The sequence below is a fragment of the Antechinus flavipes genome, chromosome 4 (genome assembly GCF_016432865.1).
Source record: "Antechinus flavipes isolate AdamAnt ecotype Samford, QLD, Australia chromosome 4, AdamAnt_v2, whole genome shotgun sequence".
NCBI lineage: Eukaryota > Metazoa > Chordata > Mammalia > Dasyuromorphia > Dasyuridae > Antechinus > Antechinus flavipes.
In genome coordinates, this window is record NC_067401.1 from 261471066 (window position 1) to 261495556 (window position 24491).

At 32.7% G+C, this 24491-nt stretch overlaps 1 protein-coding gene across 2 annotated transcripts in view; it reads left to right on the top strand.

Annotated features, from left to right (window-relative positions):
* CASP8AP2 (caspase 8 associated protein 2) overlaps positions 1–24491 on the top strand; it is a 49225-nt gene that overhangs the window by 11576 nt on the left and 13158 nt on the right. For both annotated transcript variants that reach the window (XM_051997394.1, XM_051997396.1), the window contains exons 2-6: positions 6183–6265; positions 12852–12920; positions 18859–18959; positions 19751–19825; positions 20840–20955. In XM_051997394.1, the coding sequence (XP_051853354.1) occupies positions 6211–6265; positions 12852–12920; positions 18859–18959; positions 19751–19825; positions 20840–20955 (416 nt within the window). In that variant the 5' untranslated portion in view covers positions 6183–6210. The remainder of the gene's footprint in view (positions 1–6182; positions 6266–12851; positions 12921–18858; positions 18960–19750; positions 19826–20839; positions 20956–24491) is intronic.

Sequence of the window (24491 nt, forward strand, 5' to 3'; positions counted from 1 at the left end):
TGGATTTTGCAGAATACTTTTTTTTTTATTGTAGCTTTTTATTTTCAAAAGGCAATGATAATTTTTTGCCATTTACTCCTACAAAACCCTGTTATAACTTTTTCCCTCCCTTTCTCTCTTCCTGTAGTCATCAAGTGAGCAAATATACATTAAACATATCCAGTTCGTATAGGATACTCTTGATAGATAGAGGTAGAGCTACAAAAAACATTTTTTTAAAAAACATTTAATGTGGCACTTCCATACCCTACCCTGCTAGTCTTTGTTCTCTTCTGACTTAAGGAACATTGTGAGCAAAAGCTCAGAAGTGAAAATATGCAAGACATATTTGGAAATAGCAAATAGTCCAGTGGGACTGAAGAATAGATATTTGAAGAGGAGTTTCAGAAGATAAGGATGGAAATGTATATTAAAGCCAGGTGTGACATTGGATATAAAACTAACAAATTCAAAACTTATTTGGTAGATGAGCCAATGAAAACTGAAAAAAAAGTTTTTTTTCCATTTAACTTGTTGAAATATTTTTTCACAATTGTAGTAAGATAAAAAATAATATTGATTTTGTAGCTAACAAATACAAGATTATAAATTTAAAACATTTTCTGGTTTAAAAAATAAGTTTAGTAGGAAAAGACAACTCTGGTAAGTTTTTGGCTTTAGGATTGTTTTCTATATTTTTGATAATGTTTACCTTTGGGTTTTTTCTGAATCTTCCATGTCTTCTTATTCCTCCTTGATAGGTCCAATAAGATCTCAACTTGCTTCAACTAAAGATTTCTTGATCCTTTCCTAGGGTCAAAGAGTAGGCACAGTTTAATAGCATTTTGACCTGGTTCTAAGTTGTTTTTCAAAATGGCTATGCCAATTTATAGCTCTACCAACTATTTTTCTATAGCCCCTCCTTTTTTTTTCCCACTTTTCTTTTTTTATTCTTGTTAATCTGGTAGGGTTTAAGGTGGAACCTTAGAGAGTTTTTTTTTTTTTTAAATAAATATTTCTCTAATGATTGGTGATATGAATCAGTTTTTTCATAGGAAAACTACCTATAACTACCTATTCTTACCCTTTGACCATTTATCAATTGGGGATTGGCTCTTATTCTTATAAATTTAAATCAGTTCCTTTTATATTGTAGAATTGTGACCCTTATTTGAGAAATTTCCTATAGTTGCTTGTTATGATTGAGTAAACTCTCATCACTAACTTTATAAAGAGTGGCAGTGAGTATAAGGATAAAAGACCACATGAGAATAGAATGTAAGGAAATGTACAATTAATATCAGAATTTTGCATGTGATTGGGGTGAATTCACCTATAAAATTAAAGAGGGCTGCTAGCAGGCTCCAAGAAAAACATTTGAAATGTCAAGATTTATGAAGTGTTAAAAGAAGGGCCAGTCAATCATTAGCAATAAATAAACGCCTGTTATGTGCTATGGTCAGTACCAACTACTTGGGATACAAAAAAAGATTAAAAACATTGTTCTTACTTTCAGGGATCTCACTTTCTAATGGTGGAAGACAACATGCAAACAGTTATGTACAAAACAAAGATGAATAATGTATAAATAAGAGATAATCTTAGAAGGAAGCTAATAATGCAAAGGGAGAGTTACATAGATGGGATTTGAAATGAATATATTAATAATAACTAGAAAACCGGGTAACTAGGCAATGAAAAAGCTTTTGATAAAATATAGCACCTATTTCTCTTGCAAAATGAAAAAGCATATACATAATAAATACATTTAAAATCAAGGCCCAACAATATATGTAATGGACAGATGCCAGAATTAAAGATGTCTGTTAGTATATCAATGTCAGCTTATGGGAATGAAACAAAAAACAAAAGTATTTTGAAGAAATAAGCATAGGGAACAGCTAGACCAGGGGTCTTTGAACTTTTTAAATAGGGGGCCAGTTCATTGACCCTCAGACTGTTGGAAGGCCGAAGTAGAGTAAAAACAAAAACTATGAACAAATTCCTATGCACACTGCATATATCTTATTTTGAAGTGAAGAAACAAAACGGGAACAAATACAATATTTAAAATGAAGTAAAGTTAAATCAACAAACTTACCACTATTTCAATGGGAACTATGGGCCTGTTTTGGCTAATGAGAAGGTCAATGTCTGGTTCCATATTTGTCACTGCTAGTCGTAACAAGTGATGCAAGTGGGCATCCATTAGTCTTGATCTGGTTGGAGATTTCAAATATTTTCATTCTATAAAAAGTCTGTCAAAGGATGGTTGCTATTTTGAGTGCATGGTTCCTGAGATGAGGATATGTCTCAGAGGGGAGAGATACATAGAAATTATGAAGGCTGCTTGACTTAATGCGTCTTTCAGAGAGTCATAATTCTGCAGTTCAGCCAGTTCCATTTGGTAAATTATATCCACATTTCAATATCAATAGAAAATGGGTTATGGAAAAACTGTATGTCCTGTTCATGGAGATGAAGCTCTTTAAATCTAAATTGGATCTCCTTTTGTAAATTTTCCAGTGAATCCACATATATTTTGTTTGGGAATGCAATCAGCAGTTTTTCCAGTAACAGATTTTGAGTTGTGGGGAGATGGCAGAAGTTTTCCTCCTTCACTTGTTTGATGAGGAGGCCTAATTTTACTTCAAATGCTTTGACATGTGATTGAGTATCACAGATGAGCTTCCCCTTTCCTTGAAGTTGCATATTGAAATTGTTGAGTAGCTCTGTTACATCTGTCAGAAAGGCAAGGTGCCATTTCTATTCTGCATCATTGAGCTCAAGTACTTCTTTGTTTTTTGAAAGCAGAAAAATTGTAATCTGTGGAAGTAAGTCATAAAAACATTTCAAAACTCTCCCTCGACTCAGCCAATGGACTTCTATGTGATATAGAACATCTTCATACTCAACATTTAGCTCAGACAGAAATTCCTGAAATTGTTTGTGATTTAGTGCATTAGCTCTAATAAAGTTAACACAAGATACCACAATTTTCTTAACAGAGTCCCACTTCAGTGATTTACTACACAGCGCTTGTTGGTGGATGAGGCAGTGTATGGCTATTGGATGAGAATGGTTATGTTTGTCCATCTCTTGGTTAATGCGAGCAATTACTCCTTCTTAGACCCCACCATGCTAGGAGCACCATTAATTGTCACACTGGCTAGTTTAGCCCAGTCCAGCTCCAAACCATTCATAGTTTGGCAAATCTTTTCATAGATATCCTCTCCTGTAATTGTTCCTTTGATGCTTTGCAGTGCAGCAAGCTCTTCTATGACTTCAAAATAATCATTTGTCCCACGAATAAAAATTAGAAGTTGTGCAGAATCACGAACATCATTGCTTTCGTCAAATGCCAAGGAAAAATATGAAATTTTTTAAGGAGTTTTGCAAATGCTGATGCAGATTGTCTCCCACTTCGTCAATCTTCCATATAATTGTAGGCCCTGAAAGACTCACTGCACTAAATAAATTGGCCTTCTCTGGATACATCTCTTTGGCAACAGAAAGAAGGCATTCTTTAACAAATTCTCCCTCCATTAATGATCTGCTAGTGCGTGCTATTAGCTTGGCAACTCGAAAACTTGCTCTCAGTGATGAAATATTTAGCTGCTTCTGCTTCACAAAAATATTTTGCTGAGTTGTCGATATATTTTTCAGTTTTAATTTTTTATCTTTTCTCAGTTCTCCAACCAAACGATCATTTATCTTTATGTTGAGTTTCATAGTGTTGCCGCAAATTATATTCTTTGAATACAGAATATAGTGTCTGGTATATGAGACATACTGCTCTTTCCTTGTACTGCATGAAAAAGTAATCATAAGTCCACTGTTCTTTGAATATACTACACTCCGAGTCAATTTTTCTTTTTCTTGACATCATTATTTCCTAGGGATTCCAAATTGCTATTAGTAAAATACTTATATGTATACAGTTCTACAAAAACAATATACTAGCAATAATTTTGCCCACACAGAGACATAGAGACTGCAGTGCCCAAATTCTCCAAGCTGCCTCTGCTTTGTGATGCCTCTGTTTCCTGCACACTCTCTCCCACTCTTCGTGCTCCCGCTTCCGACCTTCACTGCTGCAGTGAATTCCCCCTGAAGCGGCTGGGACATGCGCAGCATGCACTGTACACCCCCCACGCCTGTCTGTTGTGGTGGCTGTCGTTACTGTACAAGGCCACAGGCCGTCAATTCTCCATCTTCTGCATCTCTCTTCCTTCCCCACCACACATCCTGGCCTGGGAACTTGCCTCACCTCGGTATTGCCTCACATTCTGTCTCCGCTGCCTTAGCCCAGTGTGGGAAGTGTGCGTTGCTAACTCGAGTTTAGGTTGAACATCACTTTGGGTCTGATTTTGCCATAACCCAGGGGCCGCATAAATATCCTCAGCGGGCTGCAATAAATTGCATGCATTTAGAAATAATTGAAAAACTTCAATAATGTTGTAGGATGTAAAATAAAATCCATATTTATCATCAGCTTTTCTCTATACTACCACTGAAACCCAGCAGGAAAAGATAAGAGAAGTTACATTCAAAATAACTCTGGCATATGTGAAATATTTAGGAGTCCACTTAATAAAAGATACTGAGCTGCCATATGAGTATAATTACAAATTATGTTTTACAGAAATAAAGGCCTAAATAATTAAGAGAAATATGTTTACTTATAGTTCAGTCCATGCATTATGGTTAAAAAAAGATATAATTATTTTTAAATTATTTTACTCATTTACTTATATATTGTGCTTTATTATTCAGCCTGGCAGAGGATTATTTTATAAGAACCAGGGGGAAACAAAGATTATGTAGAGCAGAGGTATCAAATTTGGGCCTAAACTGTTAGAATATAGCTGGGATTAAATTGTAATTAAGATTAAAGTGCGGCCAGCTATTTGGCATAATGGATAAGAGTACCAGTCCTGAAATCAGGAGGACTTTAAGTTCAAATCTGGTCTCAGACACTTAATATATCCTGGCTGTGTGACCCTGGGCAAGTCACTTAACTCCAATTGCCTCAACAACAACAACAAAAAAAGATTGAAGTGTAATTTAGAAATACTTAACAAAATAAAAAATGCAAATAGATTAATTTGTGGTTTTCTAATTCAGTGTGTTACCCTATAAGCAGTTGTTTCTATTTGAGTTTGATACCATTGATGTAGAGGAAGAAAAAAGTCAGGAGTCTCAAGGGAAATATGAAAAAAAGTAAGAAAGATACCTAAAAGTACCTACCATGTCACAAATTATTCTAGGGAATAGTAATTATTTGGTACTGTTTAAAAAGTCAGTGAATGGATCAGATCAGGTGTACAATATGCAGAAGCAAAGAAAAGATAGTGGTATGGTGTTTTATAAACCCTTAAGATGACAACTATTGTTGAAAGTACTCTGTGTTCCACAAAAAAGTGCCGAGAAAACTAGGAAAACATTAGAAAACATTAGTAAAATTCTTGTGATTATTTGAAGAATGAATCTTAAAATAGAAAGTGTTATTGGGATCTGGCAGTCATTACATCATAAAATGCTTCCATAGGGATAATTTCTTTGATTTAATATTATATTTAGAACACTAACAATTTTCCACCCTCTATTTTAATTATTTTCCTGTTGATAAAAATATCTCTTTCACTTATTCCTCCTGTGTTGGGGGAAATAATAACAAATACACATGGTCAAGCAAAACACATTCCTTGTCCATGTCCAAAAGGTATATGTTTCATTATGCACTCTGATATCGTTACTTTTTAAGAATTGTAAGTAGCATGTTTCACCACGAGTCCTTTGAAATTGTGGTTGTTCATAGGTTTATGGTCTGATTTTTTTATGTTAATACTCTCTTGTGAAAACATTTCTCACCTACCCATTTGTATGATACTTTGTAGTAGAGAAATATATAAATATGTGTTATTTGTAAGCCTTAAAAATATTGTCAAATTTAACAATGGTGCTTCTCCCCCAGTTTTGTCTTTTGTCCATAAAAAGTGAAATGCTACTCTAAAAGTAAAATTTTATCTTAAATTATATAATTTGGTGTGGGTTAGATAGTGGGGTCAGATGGTCCAAGTGCCTCTTTAAACTAAATTTTTGAAATTTACTGCTATATATAAACTTCAAAACTATATTTCCTGGATTATGAACAATTAATTTTATCAATTAAAACATATTCTTTTTTTTAACAATTATAGATGGGGAACATCAAAGGTGATTAGAATCATGGCAGCAGATGATGAAAATGGTGAAAGAACAGATTTATTTGATGTCCTCTTGGGTAAGAAAATCCAGCAGTTAAGCTATTTTTCTGAAATTTTGTTTTCTCATTACAAAGTTACTGAGTATTTTTATTTGAAAACTCATATTTGTACTTTTTTGATGTATTTTTTGAAATGATCAGTTTTGACTCATTGACAACTTTGTAATTGTTATTTGTTAAAATTGAATGTATTTTGCATATATGTATATTTATGTGAAAACTTAAGTAGCATTTTTAGTAAAGGCCTTGGGGGAATTAATGAAAGTAAATAATAAAAATGTCAAATAGAAAAAGACAACTTTATTATTAGCAATATTAACATAATTTTTTAATATTGTCTGTACATAAACTTTCATTTTTTTGTATACTAAGATCTCGATCAGAATTTGGAAACATTAAAAACCAGTATAGTTAAATGCTGTTATATCAAATATTAGACGTCAATAGCTCTGTATCAGAATGCTGTTTCAACAATATTAAGAATAATCCTGCAAAACACCAGTGCATTCTTTGGGCCAAATTACTTTATGTAAATTTTAGGTCTTTACACTCTGAAACCATAAAGATTTTTAGTAAATGATACAGCAGAACTTTTCACAGGCCACTAAATAACATTAATTGTCTATCAGTTTCCTCTGAAATCTCACATTAAGGAATAGGCCTACAGAATTTACTGAGCAAGGAGAACATTTGCCATCCTCCTAGAAAGGACCTTCTATACTTGTTACCATTCTTTTCTCATCTCCTAATTGGTTCTCCATATTTTGCAACCTTTCCCCATGATTGAAATTGCTTTCTAAATTACTAAACTGTTAAAATCAACTTAAAAACAAAACAAAACAAAACAAAAAAACTCTTGTTCTATTTGACTTGTCTTTAGCTTTTGATTTACTTTGACCATCCTTTCACTTGGGTATTCTACCATCTTGGCTTTTGTCTTTTTCCCCCTGTCTGCTACACTATTCCATTACTGTTTCCATTGATTGATCATGAATGTCTCCCAAGGATGTGCCCTTGACCCATTTCTCAATAATTTATAGCAATTTCTATGGCTTCATTTATTATCTCTAAATAAATGATTTCCTAAATCTGTATATTCAGTCCTGATATTTGTCTTGGGTCTAGGTCCACATTGCCAAATATCTATTGGGCACTTCCACTACTGACTATCTTTGTTTTTTGTCTTCCCAAGTTTGTAACCTTGAAGCCTTGATTCTTCTCTTTTTTGTCACTCCTCCATGTCCAGACAGTTGCCAAGTTTTACTGCTCTTAAGTCTTCTTTATGTAATGCTATTACAGTGTTCTAATTTCTACATCCAATGGGGCATTCCAGTTTTATCCTTAGACCTTGGGATTCTTATGGGTAAAGTTTCACCATTTTTTGCCTGCCTAAGGCCTCTATTCCTTGGTTATCTTCATGCTGTGTCACTGTGGGTGCTACTACCACACTCTTCTCATCCCTGACCCTTTTTTCACTTTTACCCTAGGAATAATAATCACATAAATATTATCATTATAGGAAAGATTTTTTTCAGTCACTTGCTTTATGACTTCATTTCACTGTTCCTGTGACTTCACTGGTCACATTCCCTTGCTATCTTTAATCTAAATATGTATTTTTCCCCCTATTAAAATGTAAATTTTTTTGAGTATTGGGATAGCCTTACTTTTGGCATTTGTGTCTTCACTGCTTAGCAAATATTGTATGTAGTAAGTGCTTAATAAATGCTTTTTGTTATTCATACATTCTTTCTGGTTCTATTTTTCCAAAATTTCAGTCTCTGTTCTCCATTAAATGTGGCTGCCAACCTAATACCTCATTATGTCTTTTGTTGCTCCCCATATTTGACCTTTCTACTTTGTCTATTCTATCGTCAATTCATTTTCCACACAGATGCCAAATAGATAGTCTTGTTCTCTAAAAAACTCTCATTGGTTTTTCATTACTTTGAATGTAAAATATAAGCTCCTTAGCTTGTCATTTAATGATCTCCTTAATCTGGTTCTCACCTACATTTTCATGCTTAACTTTTGTTGCCCTCTTTTTTGTTATGTGCTAGCCAGACTGACTTGACTTTTAAACTCAGTTTGCCATCTCTCTACCTTTTTTCCCCCTCAATAGTATTTTATTTTTCCTTTGGAAAGATAGTTTTCAGCATTCATTTTTGAAGACTTTGTGTTCTAAATTTTTCTCCTTCTCTCTCTTACTTCCCCCCTCCCAAGACAACAAGCAAGCAATTTGAGATTGGTTAAATATGTGCAATCCTTTTTTTTTTTTTTTTTTTTTTTTTTTTTGCTGATACAATTGGTGTTAAGTGACTTGCCCAGGGTCACACAGCCAGGAAGTATGTGCAATCCTTTTAAAACACATTTCCATGTTTGTCATCTTGTGCAAGAGAAAATTAGCCCAAAAGGTTACATGCCACAAGAAAGGAAAAAAGACAAACCAAAAAAAAAAAAAAAAGGTAAAAGTACTCTTCTTCAATCCAAGTCTTCATAATTCTCACTTTGGATGCGAATAGCATTTTCCATCACAGGTCTATTGGAATGTCTTTGAACCATTACATTGCTAAGAAGAGCTAAGTCCATTATAGTTGATCATTACATGATCTTGATCTTACTGTGAACAATGTTTTCCTGGTTATGCTCTCTTCACTTAGAATCAGTTCATGTAAGATGTTTTTTTTTTTTTTTTTCCTCTGAGGCAGTTGGAGTTAAGTGACTTGCTCAGGGTCACACAGCTAGGAAGTATTAAGTGTCTGAGGCCAGATTTGAACTCAGGTCCTCTTGATTTTAGGGCTGGTGCTCTATCCACTTTGCCACCTAGCTGTCCCCATGTAAGTCTTTCTAGGTTTTTCTGACATCAGCCTGTTTGTCATTTCTTATGGAAAAATAATATTCCATTACATTCATATACCATAACTTATTCAACCATTCTCCAAATAATGGGCATCCACTCAATTTCCAGTTCCTTGCCATTACAGAAAGAGCTGCTACAAACATTTTAATAGTATTTTATTTTTTAAATACATGTAAAGATAGTTTTCAGCATTCATTTTTGTAAAACTTTTGTATTCCAAGTTTTTCTCCTTCCCTACCTCTCGCCCTCCCCAAGGCAACAAGCAATCTGATAGAGGTTATATATGCTACAAACATTTTTGCACATGTGCATCCTTTTCTCTCTTTTGTGATCTCTGGAATACAGACTTCAGTAATGAGACTATGGTATCAAAGGATATGTACAGTTTTATAAGCCTTTTGGGTATAGTTCCAAATTGCTTTCCAGAATGGTTGGATCATTTCACAACTACAACAATGCATAAGTTTCACTGTGCCTTTATACTAGCTATATCACTTTATTAGAATATGCTTTTGCTCACTTCCTTCTTTTAGAATCCCTAATGCATTTCGAGAGTTAGGTTAGGGTTAGGAATGGTTATCATCCATAAGAAGCCTTTCAAGTTTTTAATAATAATCTATGTACATGCATATTTAGTGGAATGCAAATTTCTTGAGGGGAAAGGCTGTTTTATTTGCTTTTGTATTCCTAATAACTAACATAGTACCTATTACATAGTAGACACTAAATAAATGGTCAATTGACTTACATGAACTTATGCTAAGTGAAATGAGCGGAACCAGGAGATCATTATATACCTCAACAATGATACTGTTTGAGGATGTATTTTGATGGAAGTGGATCTCTTCGAGAAAGAGAGCTAATTCAGTTTCAGTTGATCAAGGATGGACAGAAGCAGGTACACTCAAAGAAAGAACACTGGGAAATGAATATAAACTGCTTGCATTTCTGTTTTTCTTCTCGGGTTATTTATACCTTCTGAATCCAATTCTCCCTGTGCAACAAGAGAACTGTTCGGTTCTGCACACATATATTGTATCTAGGATATATTGTATCTAGGATATATTGTCACCTGTTTAACATATAAAGGACTGCTTGCCATCTGGGGGAGGGGGTGGAGGGAGGGAGGGCCAAAATCAGAACAGAAGTGAGTGCAAGGGATAATGCTATAAAAAATTACCCTGGCATGGGTTGTCAATAAAAAGTTTAAAAAAAAAAATAAATGGCCAGTTGAATTGTGAATAATACTTACCTTAAAAAAATCTCTTGGGAAGTGTAAGTACTATACATTGAAAACATATTTAGTATTTATAGCTCTCATCTATGAAGACTTTTTGCTTAATAATTTATTACCTTAGAAGCTAGGGGCATCTTTCTTTTATTTGCTAGATCTTGTGATCTAATGATTTCATCACCATGTTTACTTCCTTTTTTGATGCAGATTACTGTGTTTCTACAGCTTCTCATCTTTTTTAATATCTGTGATTTTCCATCAATTCTTGCCAGTGAACCCACGCAATTAGCTAAAAAGCTTCTTCTAATTCTTTTCATTCTTTTTTCTTTTTCTTAAAATTTAAAAAATTGGCACTTATTTTTATATCACTTTCATTTTTCATAATCTCCATTTTTCTCTGATCCTTACTGACCTATCTTGTAACAGTAAATTAAAAGAAGTCATCACTTGTAGCAACAATTAAAAAAAGAGAAAAGTAGTTTAATAAACCAACTAATATATCATTCAAGTCTGGCAGTATATAGAATATTTTGTAACCTCACCTTTGAAAAGAAGGGAAGTTATTATTCTTAACTCTTTCTAAGACTAAGCTTAGTCATGATACATGCCATTCAGTTTTCTTTTTTATGTTTTTTTGGGCTTTTTTAGATTTACATTGCTGTAATCATTTTTTTTCTGGTTCTGTTTCATTGTATATATGTCTTTCCATTTGTCTTAAATTCTTTGCACTTTTCCTTTCTTTTGGAGCAATGATAGTCCAGTACATTAATTTACAATAATTTGTTTAGCCATTCCCCAGTGTTGGGCATCTATATAGTTACTACTTCTTTGCTATCACAATAGGTACCACTGTGAATATTTTATTTTTGGTGTGATAGAACCTTTATTTCTTTCTTTAATTTCTTCTGATCTTCTAATGATTTCATTGTAGTTGCTAACATCTACTATGATATCACTGTGTATATCTTACACAATTAATCATACCAGGATTTTTACCTGTAAAGAATATTTTTCCCCCTTTTGCTTTTTTACTAAAACTCCTAAAAACATAGGACTGAAAGCTTTTAAAATGTTAATATGGTAATGAACAAAAATCAAGAAAAATTTAGGCCAGATTACAGCTATAACTTCACAATTTTTATGATGTTCCAAGCAATCCATATGGTTTTCCTTTTGGTCTACATATTTTATCTGTTTGTAAAGAATCGTAATAAATTTTTAATAGTACTATTATTTTTTTTCCTAGAAATATTGGTGTAGTTTTCCTTTTTTTTTTTAATAACTTTTTTAAAATAACCCTTGCATTCACTTCTGTTCCGATTTTTCCACTCCCTCCCCCAGATGGCAAGCAATCCTTTACATGTTGAATAGGTTACAATATATCCTGGATACAATATATGTGTGCAGAACCGAACAGTTTTCTTGTTGCACAGGGAGAATTGAATTCAGAAGGTATAAATAACCCGGGAAGAAAAACAAAGATGCAAGCAGTTTATATTCATCTCCCAGTATTCTTTCTTTGGGTGTAGCTGCTTCTGCTCATCTTTGATCAATTGAAACTGAATTAGCTCTTTTTATCGAAGAGATCCACTTCTATCAGAATACATCCTCAAACAATATCACTGTTGAGGTATATAATGATCTCCTGGTTCTGCTCATTTCACTTAGCATCAGTTCATGTAAGTCTTGCCAGTCCTCTGTGTTCATCCTGCTGGTCATTCCTTATAGAACAATAATATTCCATAACATTCATATACCACAATTTACTCAATCATTCTCCAATTGATGGGCATCCATTCATTTTCCAGCTTCTAGCCACTACAAACAGGGCTGCCACAAACATTTTGGCACATACAGGTCCCTTTCCCTTCTTTAGTATCTTTTTGGGGTATAAGCCCAGTAGAGACACTGCTGGATCAAAGGGTATGCACAGTTTGATAACTTTTTGAGCCTAGTTCCAAATTGCTCTCCAGACTGGCTTAATAGTACTATTAAAAGGCAATAGTTATAAAGCTTCTCTTAAGATCAATGTAATTAACATAATCTAGAATAATAAGGAAATTCAAATTAGATACTATATATCATCTTGATCTCTGATTTTTTTCAAGATTGTTCCCAATTCATAAAGTACCTAGTTGTAGAATGTGATATAAATATACATTCAAAATCCATAAATAGAAAAACTATATTTATAATTTGAATTTGATGCCTTTCCAGTTTGGATTAATTTGAAATTTAGCAAGCTCTGTCCAAAATATATATTCTTAAATGTACTTTCTTCATAACTCTTAACAAAAAATTTTAATAAATAAATTCTTTAACATATAAGTAAGAGGCAGGTGGATTCATAAGAAAGTCTGGTGTCTATATTGGGATTAAAGTTGTCTCCTCTTTAACTGACAGAAATTTTTTTCTTTATAACCTTTTTCATTGTAGAGAGTTATTCTAACTTTGTACTAAAGGATTATTGAAAGGTAGACTACATACTACTTTTTTTTTATTTCTTGCAGCTTCTCCTCTTAAGAATAATGATGAAAGTTCATTGGACATTTATGCTGGGCTAGATAATACTCTAACTGGTAAGTTAAAATAAATTTTTTAGGCTTATTTTATATTAATCTGTAACACATGAGTTCCAGCTCCTTTTCTAAATAAGGAGCATCATGAATTGCTCTTGAATGATTTGTTCCTTTTTTTTTTAAATGACAAATTGTCATTATCATTTTCTTTTGGTTCTTTTCATTTCACTATGCAACAATTCATCCTATCCAAGATTTTCTGAAATCATCTAGTCACTTAACTTCTTTAAGCTTTATTTTCTTCATTTGAAAAATTAGGAAGTTGTAATTGATGACTTTAATTTACAATTTCCAAAAATTAAATTCTATTTCATTTTTTCAATTGTCAAAGATTTTTTTCTCTTCTTTCTTCTCCCCTTACCATGCCACTTCTCCCCCCCCCAAAAAAAAAAAAAAAGAAAAAGAAAACTCATAACAATAAGCATAAACAGGAAAAACAAATTCCCACATTGGTTATTTCCAGAATGTATTTCTCATTTCATGGTTGATTGTTGTATTGATAAAAACTCTTAAAGGGTTCCAAAATTGTTTACTTTTAGAATACTGATATTATATTACAAATTATTGCCCTAATTGTCTGTACTTTTCTCTGCATTATTTCATAATAGTGTTCTTAGGTGTTCTCTGAAATAATTTCTTTCATTATTTATAGAAATAATATTACATTAGTTATATTCTACTTTATTCAGCTAGTCTTCAATTGATGGACAGCCATTTAGATTCCAGTTCTTTCCTAAAACAAAGAGAGTTGTTATAAATAATTTTGCATATTTAGGATCTTTTCTTTTTTCTTTAATCTCTTTGGAATATTGGCTTATTATAACTTGTCTTCAAAGTTCTCTTCCAAATCTAATTCTTGTTTCTATGGTCTATGAATTTAGTTACATTCAGATTTCATTAGCCTGCATAAATAATTGCTATTTGTAACTCTCTACAAGGTGGGATAAAGCCTCTTTATATAGCAACACCTCCACCTAATTGGCAACATCAATTATGTACAAAGATTTAGAACTAAACATGTTTAAAAAAAAAAGCCTTTAGATATACAGAATTTACTTCCCAGAGCACATTCATTGAAACTCATACTTTTTAAAAAATTTTTTTCTTATAGCTTTTTATTTACAAGTTATATGCATGGGTAATTTTACAGCATCGACAATTGCCAAATCTTTTGTTCCAATTTTTCCCCTCCTTCCTCCTACCCCCTCCCCCAGATGGCAGGTTGACCAATACATGTTAAATATGTTAAAGTATAAATTAAATACGATATAAGTATACATGTCCAAACAGTTATTTTGCTGTACAAAAAGAATTGGACTCTGAAATATTGTACAATTAGCCTGTGAAGGAAATCAAAATGCAGGTGGACAAAAATAGAGGGATTGGGAATTCTATGTCGTGGTTCATAGTCATCTCCCAAAGTTCTTTCGCTGGGTATAGCTGGTTCAATTCATTACTGCTCTATTGGAACTGATTTGGTTCATTTCATTGCTGAAGATGGCCACGTCCATCAGAATTGATCATCATATAGTATTGTTGTTGAAATATGTAATGATCTCCTGATGCTGCTCGTTTCACTCAGCATCAGTTCATGTAAATCTCTCCAGACCTTTCTGAAATCATCCTTCTGGTCATTTTTTATAGAACAATAATATTCCATAACATTCATATACCACAATTTATTCAGCCATATTCCAATTGATGGGCATCCATTCAGTTTTCAGTTTCTGGCCACTACAAAGAGGGCTGCCACAAACATTCTTGCACATACAGATCCCTTTCCCTTCTTTAAGATCGCCTTGGGATATAAGCCCAGTAGTAACACTGCTGGATCAAAGGGTATGCACAGTTTGATAACTTTTTGAGCATAGTTCCAAATTATTCTCCAGAATGGCTGGATATATTCACAATTCCACCAACAATGTATCAGTGTCGCTGTTTTCCCACACACCCTCCAGTATTCTGCATTCTCTTTCCCTGTCATTCTAGCCAATATGAAAGGTGTGTAGTGATATCTCAGAGTTGTCTTAATTTGCATTTCTCTGATTAATAATGACTTGGAGCATCTTTTCATATGACCAGAAATAGAAAGTCATACTTTTGTTTAGATTATCACTTTAAGTTCCATTTATCTTTAATTTATAAATAGTTTTGACAAGCTTGGTTATCTGGTGTACCACATTAATTTAGTGTGTTAGGACAAAGTGGATCTGACAAGATGTAAAAAAAAACATGACAGTAGTAAGAAGTGACAACTAACAGAGAAGATAGTGAAATACTATAAAAAGTAGAAAAAAATCTCAGGTTCAGAGTGAGTATGGGAAAATAGCCCAGTGAATCTCTGCAACTTTTGAATTACAAATAATATAAATGAAAACCATTTAAATTATATTGATAGTCACAATTACTATTATATAAGTACAATATCACCTCCATTCTTGAATTTTTATCCCATTTAACTGTATGTCATTTTTGCGAATGGAACTTCATCCCTGTGTAGTTGTTAATTGATTTTTGTAACTTAACTTCTCCCATTTCCAAGTACTGCTCGAGCAAATCATGCAGTTTGGGGTCATTACAAATTTAGATGTTTTTTAACAACTGTGCATTAATTTCTTATCAAATAGCACAATTTCTACTACAGCTATTTAAATTTTTTATTTTCTCTCAAACCCCTAATTTTTTTTTATTCATAAATTTAAGGATTTTTTTTCCTTTTTCCTCTGTGAAGATTGAGTCCATCTAATCATAAGTCCCTCATTTTACTTTATTCATTTATTCTTCAATATTGCTGTTTTTTTCTTCTTAACATTCTCTCTCTCTTTTTTTTTTTTAATAAAGGATATTTTCTTGTTCTTAGTAATAATAGCTTTTTATTTTTCAAAGTACATGCCAAGGTGATATTCAACATGCACTCTTGCAAAACCTTTTTGTCCAAGTTTTTCTCCCTCTCCCCCCACTTCTCTCCTCTGGACAGCAAGTAATCCATTGTTTATAAAGAATTTCCCCATTTATCATGCTGCATAAGAAAAATCAGATCAAAAAGGAAAAAAAATTCTTGGTGTTGATATTATCACACTTCTGCTCGTCACCTAGGCTTATTACTCAATTTTATCTTTTACTTTTTTACAATTTTACTTATTACTTCAATTTTATCTTTGACTCTTCCCTTTACTTATTCAAGACATCCAATCAGGTATTATTCCTGTTGGATTTACCTCTATAATAATTGCTGTCTTCCCCTACAAATACCATAAACAACAACAAAATTCACATAAGCAGGATAAAGAGAGACCATATATAGATTCAGTAAATTCCAAATTATTTGCATTTTCTTTTTTCTACTTTGTTAACATTTTCAATCCTATATTTTTCTTATAGTCTCTTTTTCTGTGGTCTGTGCTTTCTGAGTCATCCTTTATACTTTTGCTTAAATAATCTTTCCTATTGTTTTGATGTGATAATAGAACTAGTTTACTTAAAAAGCTTCACTGATTCCTTTACTTATCAAATAAAGTATAAACCCTCAGTCCTATGCATCCAAGGTTTTTACACATTTGGTCTCTGTCTTAATTTTCCTTTTTTATCTCATATCACTCCATATTCCAGCCACGTTATATCAATTTCTGGCCAAAATTTTTTTCCCCCTCTTTCATCTGTGTATTTTATACTTATGCTATATCCCATATCTCTGATGGACTTCTTCCTCTAAATTTAAGATTTAATTTAGATGCCACTTCTTCCATGAAAACTTCTCTCATTTTTTAGCTGAATATGATTACTCGTTAAAATTTTTTTATTGCATATAACCTAGATTAGTTTTTCTTTCAGGTCTTTTAAAATGTAATGGACCTTGTTGGCTATGGACCTTTGTCCATTACCTATGTAATGGACCTTGTTGTGGCTCATTGACATAAAGATTTAAGTTCTCTATGTGTGTATATTATGTGCACACACACACACAGATTGTTGTTAAGTCATTTCAGTCTTTTCTAACTCTTTGTAACCCTATTTGGGGTTTTCTTCTACAGATTCACAGGCCCCAAGTTTAGAACCCCTGGCCTCTAGCTATACCAGGCATAAAACTATATTATAAAGCAGCAGTCATCAAAACCATTTGGTATTGGCTAAGAAATAGAGAAGTCAATCAGTGTAATAGATTAGATTCACAGGACAAAATAGTCGATGACTATAATAATATAGTTTTTGATAAACCCAAAGACTCCAGCTTTTCAGACAAAAATTCACTGTTTGACAAAAATTGCTGGGAAAATTGGAAAATAATATGGCAGAAACTAGGCATTGACCAACATCTAATACCTTATACCAAAAAAAGTTTGAACTGAGTTCATACGATTTAAACAAAGGGTGGTGGTATAAACAAATTACGAGAACAAAAGGTAGTTAATCTGCCTCTCAGATTTGTGGAAAAGGAAGGAATTTATGGCCAAAGAAGAACTAGAGAACATTATGAAATGCAAAATGGATAATTTTGATTATATTAAATTAAAAAGTTTTTGTACAAACCCAATACCGCAGAAAATAGGAAAAATTTTTACGTCTGAAGGTTCTGATAAAAGCCTCATTCTTAAAATATTTAGAGAATTGATTCAAATTAAGAATACAAACCATTCTCCAATTGAAAAATGATCAAAGAATATGAACAAACAATTTTCAGATGAAGAAAATAAAAGCCATTTCTAGCATATGATAAAATGCTCTAAATGACTATTGTTTAGAGAAATGCAAAATAAGACAACTCTGAAGTACCCTCTCACATCTCTCAGATTGGATCAAATGGCAGGAAAAGATAATTATAAATATTATGGGGGAAGAGGGAAAACTGGAACATTAAATACATTGTTGGTGGAGTTGTGAATTGATCCAATCATTCTTGAGGGCAATTGGGAACTGTGCCCAAAGGACTCTCAAATTGTGCATACCCTTTGATCTAGCAGTGTCAATACAGGGTCTGTATTCCAAAAAAGATCATAAAGGAGGGGAAGAGGCCCACATGTGCAAAAATGTTTATGGCAGCCCTTTTTGTAGTGGCAAGGACCTGGAAAGTGAATGTATGCCCATAAGTTGGAGAATGATTGAGTAAGTTATGGCATATGAATGTTATGGAATATTACTGTTCTAAAAGAAATGATCAGCAGAATGATTTCAGAGAGGCCTGGGGAGATAAGCATCGTGAACTGATGCTAAGTGGAGTAGAACCAAGAGAACATTGTACATAGCAACAACAAGATTATATGATGATAAACATTAATGCACTTGGCTCTTTGCAACAGTGAGATGATTCAGACCAATTCCAATAGACTTGACATGAAGAGAGCCATCTGCATCCAGAAAGAGGACTATGGGGACTGAATGTGGATCACCATAATATTTTCACCTTTGTAAATGTTTGCTTAGTTTTTCCTCATTCTTTTTCTTTTTTGATATGATTTTTCTTGTGCAGCATGTTAATTATGGAAATGTGTTTTTTTACAAAAGCAATGTAACTTCCTTGGAAACAAGAAGTGTTTTTTAATTTTTTTTTTTTTTTTTTGTATTTGTAGTCTTAGACTTTTAACACAGTACCTGAAATGTAGTAAATGCTTAATAAGTATATGGTTCCAGTGGGGGAAAAACAACCCTTGGCCTCTGCTTTTCCTTTTGCACATATCGCACTTCCTCCTGTGTATTGGCTATTTATATCTCTTCCCACTCTCCACCTTATTTAATTGATTGATCTCTTATTAGCAGTATAGTGTGACTATAGATGTTTTCTTTTCTGTTTTGCAGACTTGACAAACTCATTTTAGTGTTCTGAAGGTTGGACTGAATAACCTTTTAAGTTCCCTTCCCTCTCCTAAAATTCTGTGATTGTACATTAGTTGTTTCTAAGCACAATCAAATAGGTTAAGTCAAACATTATTAATTTTTGTTTCAGACAATTCTTCCAAACTCTGCCCACCATCGAGGAATTGCTTAGATTTGTATGAGGAGATTCTGACTGAAGAAGGAACTGCAAAGGAAGCAACATATAATGATGTGTGTACTAAGTGTTAGAAAGAGATAATAAAGATGTGATTTTTGTGATCCTGAAATACAAGATAAAATGTTTTAAACTGAACAAATTTCAGATTTCATGTTTTAGATTGCATAAATTGATGCCTGATTTTCTGTTCTTTCTAATAACAATATGAAATTGTATATTTATTTTTGATCTGAACTTGTAATATCATTTTGTCATTTCCTCTCTCAATGCAGATCAGTCATTATTCTATAACTTAGAGACTTATGATTACTGGGGCACTGAGGGGTTAAGTAACTTGCCCAGGATCACACAGAATGTTCAAAGTGATTTCAAGCCTGGCCTTCTATTCACTATACCATGCTCTCTCTCAGTGATGGTGCTTTTTTTTTTTTTAAAACTAAATTTAAAAGTATAACTTGCTTGTCCTTAGTGGAACAGGGTGACTGCAAGTACTCCATAGAACAACCAATGATGATAATTTTACATTTTTTTGATGATTTGTCAAGTGAGTTAATAAACATACTGAAATATGTATTGTACTGTAGGAAATGCTTGTTGGGAGCTAAATTGAGTTTCTTTCTGTGACTTGAATTTAGGTATCAAGAATAAACAAGATACTGTATCTGCTGGGCCTTCTGATTCTAAATTAATGATCTTTAAATGTTTCTTAGTATAAGTATTATCTTTCACTATGCCATTCTTCACGTGTGTGTGTGTGTGTGTGTATGTATATATAAATTTGTAAAAACATTGTAAAGAAAGTGTTTTAAGGTAGGCATAATTTGACTTATTTTGTGTTTCACAGTTGCAGCTTGAGTTTGGAAAATGTCAGAGGCAAATTAAAGAGCTACTAAAGAAGTATAAAGAAATACAGACACAGGTACACTATATTTAGCATGTTTTTGATTTTTATTTTTGAATATTTTATAAAAAGTTAAGTGATAGATTTGTCTTAGAAACAATTTAAACTGATATTTTTGGTAATTTAAAAAAATTGTAAAAATCATTTATCTGATCACATTTCACCTTTGTTCAAGAAGTTTTTCAGTGGTTTGTTCTTGTAAGATAAAATACAAATACACACACACATATACACATACACATGTATATTATGTGTATATGTATACACACACACACACACACACACACACACACACACACACAAACACACATCCCTCCTCCCCAAATGTACCTTTTCTTCCAGTGTAATTTGAGCTTCTTAAGAGGAGGATCTGTAAAATAGTCTTTTTTGTCTTTGTATATCCAGTGCTTGACTTAAGGCTTGGTACACAGAAGTATGTAATAAATCTTGTTGAATGATTAATCTTTTATGCTTTTCAGTTTGACTCCTTTATTATTTATATTAGCAGAGATACTGAAACTTCATTTGCTTTAAATTTCCTAGCAAGTTTACTGATCTAAAACTAGTTATCTCTGTGACATTGTCCAAAATTTTATGCTACTCATTCTCAACTAGCATTGCTTTTTAAAATTATTTAAATTGAATATTTTGGCTGGGATTGACTTTAGATGTTTGGAAGATGATATTGTATATAAAGATCCTATTTCCTTTTGTAAAAACTTAATTTCCCTCAATGTTGTAGTAAGAAATTGAAATTGAATGAACTATTTGATACACATTTTTATGTTTTTATCAATCATTTTATGTACCTATTACATGCCAGACAACCAGTTAAATAGGTGGAATATAAGAACAAAGAACGAAATAATGCTTATAATATCTTGCTGTATTCTTAACTCAAGTAATTATTTAAAATAATCTAAAAGGTCTTTTTTACTTATAAAGTATTTTAGTCATCTTTTTTAAAAAAAGACTTTTAATAAATGTTACTTTAAAATTTTCTACATATATTTTTATTAATATTTTATGTAGAATTTCAGCCTACAAAATGAGAACCAATCTCTTAAGAAAAATATTTCAGCACTTATCAAAACTGCCAGGGTGGAAATAAATCGCAAGGATGAAGAAATTAATAGTCTCCACCAAAGGTAAAATTTAAGGAAGTCCATACAGTTTTTAAAATTATGGTGGGTAACCTTTATGTGGTGAATTTTTTGTATATTTAAGTGGGAATGAATGAAAAATGTGAATCTTTTGTCAAAGATTTATATTTCTTTCTTTCTTTCTTTCTTTTTTTTTTTTTTTGGCTGAGGCAATTGGGGTTAAGTCACTTGCCCAGGGTCACACAGCTAGTCATCTCCTTTTCTTTCTTTCTTTCTTTCCTTCTTTTTTTTTTTGGTGAGAACTTAGTTATTCAAGTAAATTAATCTAGGTAATAGCAAGTTTTCCAGTATCCTCCTAATTACATAGTTTTTCCCCAAATATAATTGAAAATTGACAAAATATCATCTGTTTTAGTGTACAAGATATTTTCTGTTTTAGACTCTATATTATACTTCTATAGTATACATAATTGTACTATATAGCAAATTTGTTTAGCATTATATATGAAATTTCCATTCTAGGATTTTTTTATTTTAAAGATTTCAGAGTGATTTGCAACCATAAGCATTTTTGTAACAATGAAATTTATAAGATTTGGAACTATACCATCTTAAGTTGATTTCCTAACACCCCTCCATGCTGCTGGCTCAAACAAAAGAAACTGACTCTGCTTGTTATGGGAGATTTGTATCTTTTAAAAATTGTGTTTTGTATAATGTTTGATGGAAGACATAATATTCTTCAGTGGAAGAAATAATATGCCAGTAATTTATATTTTTCAGTTTTGAATTTATGGTATTTGACTTAAAGTTAAACGTCTTTTCATAAACAAAGCATATTATTTATGATGATTTATCAGGTAACCCATGTAGGCAATATGTAAAATATTCATGACAGGAATGATTTCTCCCCGTCAGTAGTTTGAAAGTTTTTTTTCCCCTCCCCAGTTTATTTATTTATTTTGAAATTTCGGCAGTATTTTATTTTTCCAATTACATACGATAGTTTTTAGCATTCATTTTTGTTAAGATTTTGTTTCAATTTTTTCCTCCTTTCCTTCCTATTCCTCCCCCTCCAAAAAAAAAAAAAACAGCAAGCAGTCAGATATTGGTTATTATTTTGAACATATTTCCCTATTCCTCATGTTATGAAAGGAAAATCAGAACAAAAAGGGAAAAACCAAGAGAAAAAAAATAAATTAAAAAATGGTGAAAATAGTATGCTTTGATCTATAATCAGTTTCCATAGTTCTCTTTGGATGTGGATGGCATTTTCTGTCCCAAGTCTTTTGGAAAGTCTTGTCTTTCAAAGTTTTTTTTCCCTTTACTTTGTTATTCTATATAATTGTTTTCCTGCTTCTGCCTACTTCATTTTGTATCAGTTCATACTACCTAGAATTATCTAAAATTATCTCTTTTGTAATTTCTCAAAATGAAATAATTTCATTACATCTTTAATACAGTTTGTTCTATTGTTCTTTAACTGATACATACTTCTTAGATTCTAGTTATTTGCTTTTCTCTTACTCTCTTTTAATTCCTTCCTTTTTCCTTACCTTCTTCCTTTTCAGGACTGGGATATTTGTTTTGTTTGTGATAATTTTTTCCTTGAAATTTATCTCCTTCAGAACCTCTCTCTCTCCCTACTGTTTTCATATTGAGTTTGTGGTATTTCTATTCTAGATTGTGTGAGTATATATGGATTCAGCTTTCTTTTGTCTTGTCAGATAAGAGTGAGTTCATCTGAAACACACTTCCCCTGCTTCTTCTTCCATTTTGTATACTTCTCATGTACTCTAATTTTTAGAAATGGAAAATTCTACCCCCTCCTTTTTTATACTACTTCATTGTATTTATTTATTTATTTTATATTCTCTTCTCAGAATTTTTAGAATAAAATCAGTCTATTTCTAGGACCTGTTTTTCTTATTTAAATTCTTTGAAGATATTAAAGTTCTAAAGATGTACTTACCTTTTTTCCTCTATTATAGAATTTACATTACAGTATCACAAAGCCCTTTCTGATTACTCAGACAAATTTAGCTTTCTAGCTTTCTGTGGGCTTTTTTGGGGGGGGGGAGAGGGGCAGTTGGAGTTAAGAGACTTGCCCAGGGTCACACAGCCAGGAAGAGATTTGAACTCAGACTTAAACTCAGGTTCTTCTGACTTCATAGCTGGTCCTCTATGTACTGCACCTAGATGCCCCCTTTCTGTGGACATTTATATTTATATTTGTAATTCACAGTTCGAGAGCTGGAATTAGAAATGGAACAAATTGCTTTGAAAAGAAAATGGGGGCAGGTAGATGGTATACTGGATAGAGCACCAACCCCATAGTCAGGAGAAACTGAGTTCAAGTCTGGCCTCAAGACACTTAATGCTTCCTAGCTGTGTGACCCTGGGAAAGTAACTTAACCCCAGTTGCCTCAGCAAAAAATAAAGAAAATGGTGTACCTTAGACTCTAGAAATGAAATCCCTGAAAATTAGCTTTTAGACCAAACAGAAATCAGTGATTTCATGAGATAGCAAGAACTCCTAAAACAAAATTAAAAGATTGAAAAGATAGAAGGAAATATAAACTATCAGATTACAAAAACAACTAAATTGACTTTTTGTCAGAAATGCTTGGAAGTCCTATAATCTTTTAAAGGCTTCTCCTAAAGGATTATTTTCTGCTTTGCAAAGTTAAGTTATTCTCGATATTAAACCTATTCCTTTTGTTTTTTGGAATACTGTATTTCAGGACTTCCATATATTTATGGTAGAAACTGTCAATTCTTATGTGGTCCTGACTGGTTTGTTGGTACTTGAATGAGTTGTTTCTGTTTTTTTATTTCATGTGGAGGTCTTGGATTTTGGCTGTGACATTGCTTTGACTTTTTCTTTTGGGGAACTTGTGGGCTGGTTTTGCCTTCCTGAGGTACTGAGTATTGTTATTTCAGGATATTTGGGATACTTACGCTGAGGATCTGCAAGCTAAGCTTTGTGTGCTTCCAAAGTGGTCTGGATCCAGAGCAAATTATGATTGCTGCTTCCTTGGTATGAGCTTTATAAGTAGCTGACCAGAGTTTGAGTCTGTGCAAGATTAGATTGCTGCTGGACTCCATACCTATTGGCTTATTAGGAAGCTCTTTTGGTTCAAAGTGGCAGAATTATAGGTTCTCCTTCAGAGTAGGATTCTTCGCAAACTGGGCTAAAGGCTGGATATGACACCTTGCTCTGAGCTTGTGGTTTGAGCCACAGCACTGAAGCTGCTGCTTGCTTCTGACTTCATCCTTTCTAAGTACACTAGGTTAAAGAATTTACTTCCTATATTTTTTTATGGGAGTTTTATATCATTACTTGCCCTGTTATGAATTTCAGGCTTTTATTAGGAATGTGAACTATGGCAGCAATTTGGGCAATAAGTCCTGAAGACTGCTTTTTAATTGCTTTTTTCCTCCCTCTCCTCTCCATACATAATACTAGTTGTATTCTTGATTATCTGTTGATTTAAGAGAATACTCATTGGTTGTTTTTTCATCATGGTTATTTCTTTAATTTTCACCCTACCTTGAATTGAACCCTTACTTAGAACAAG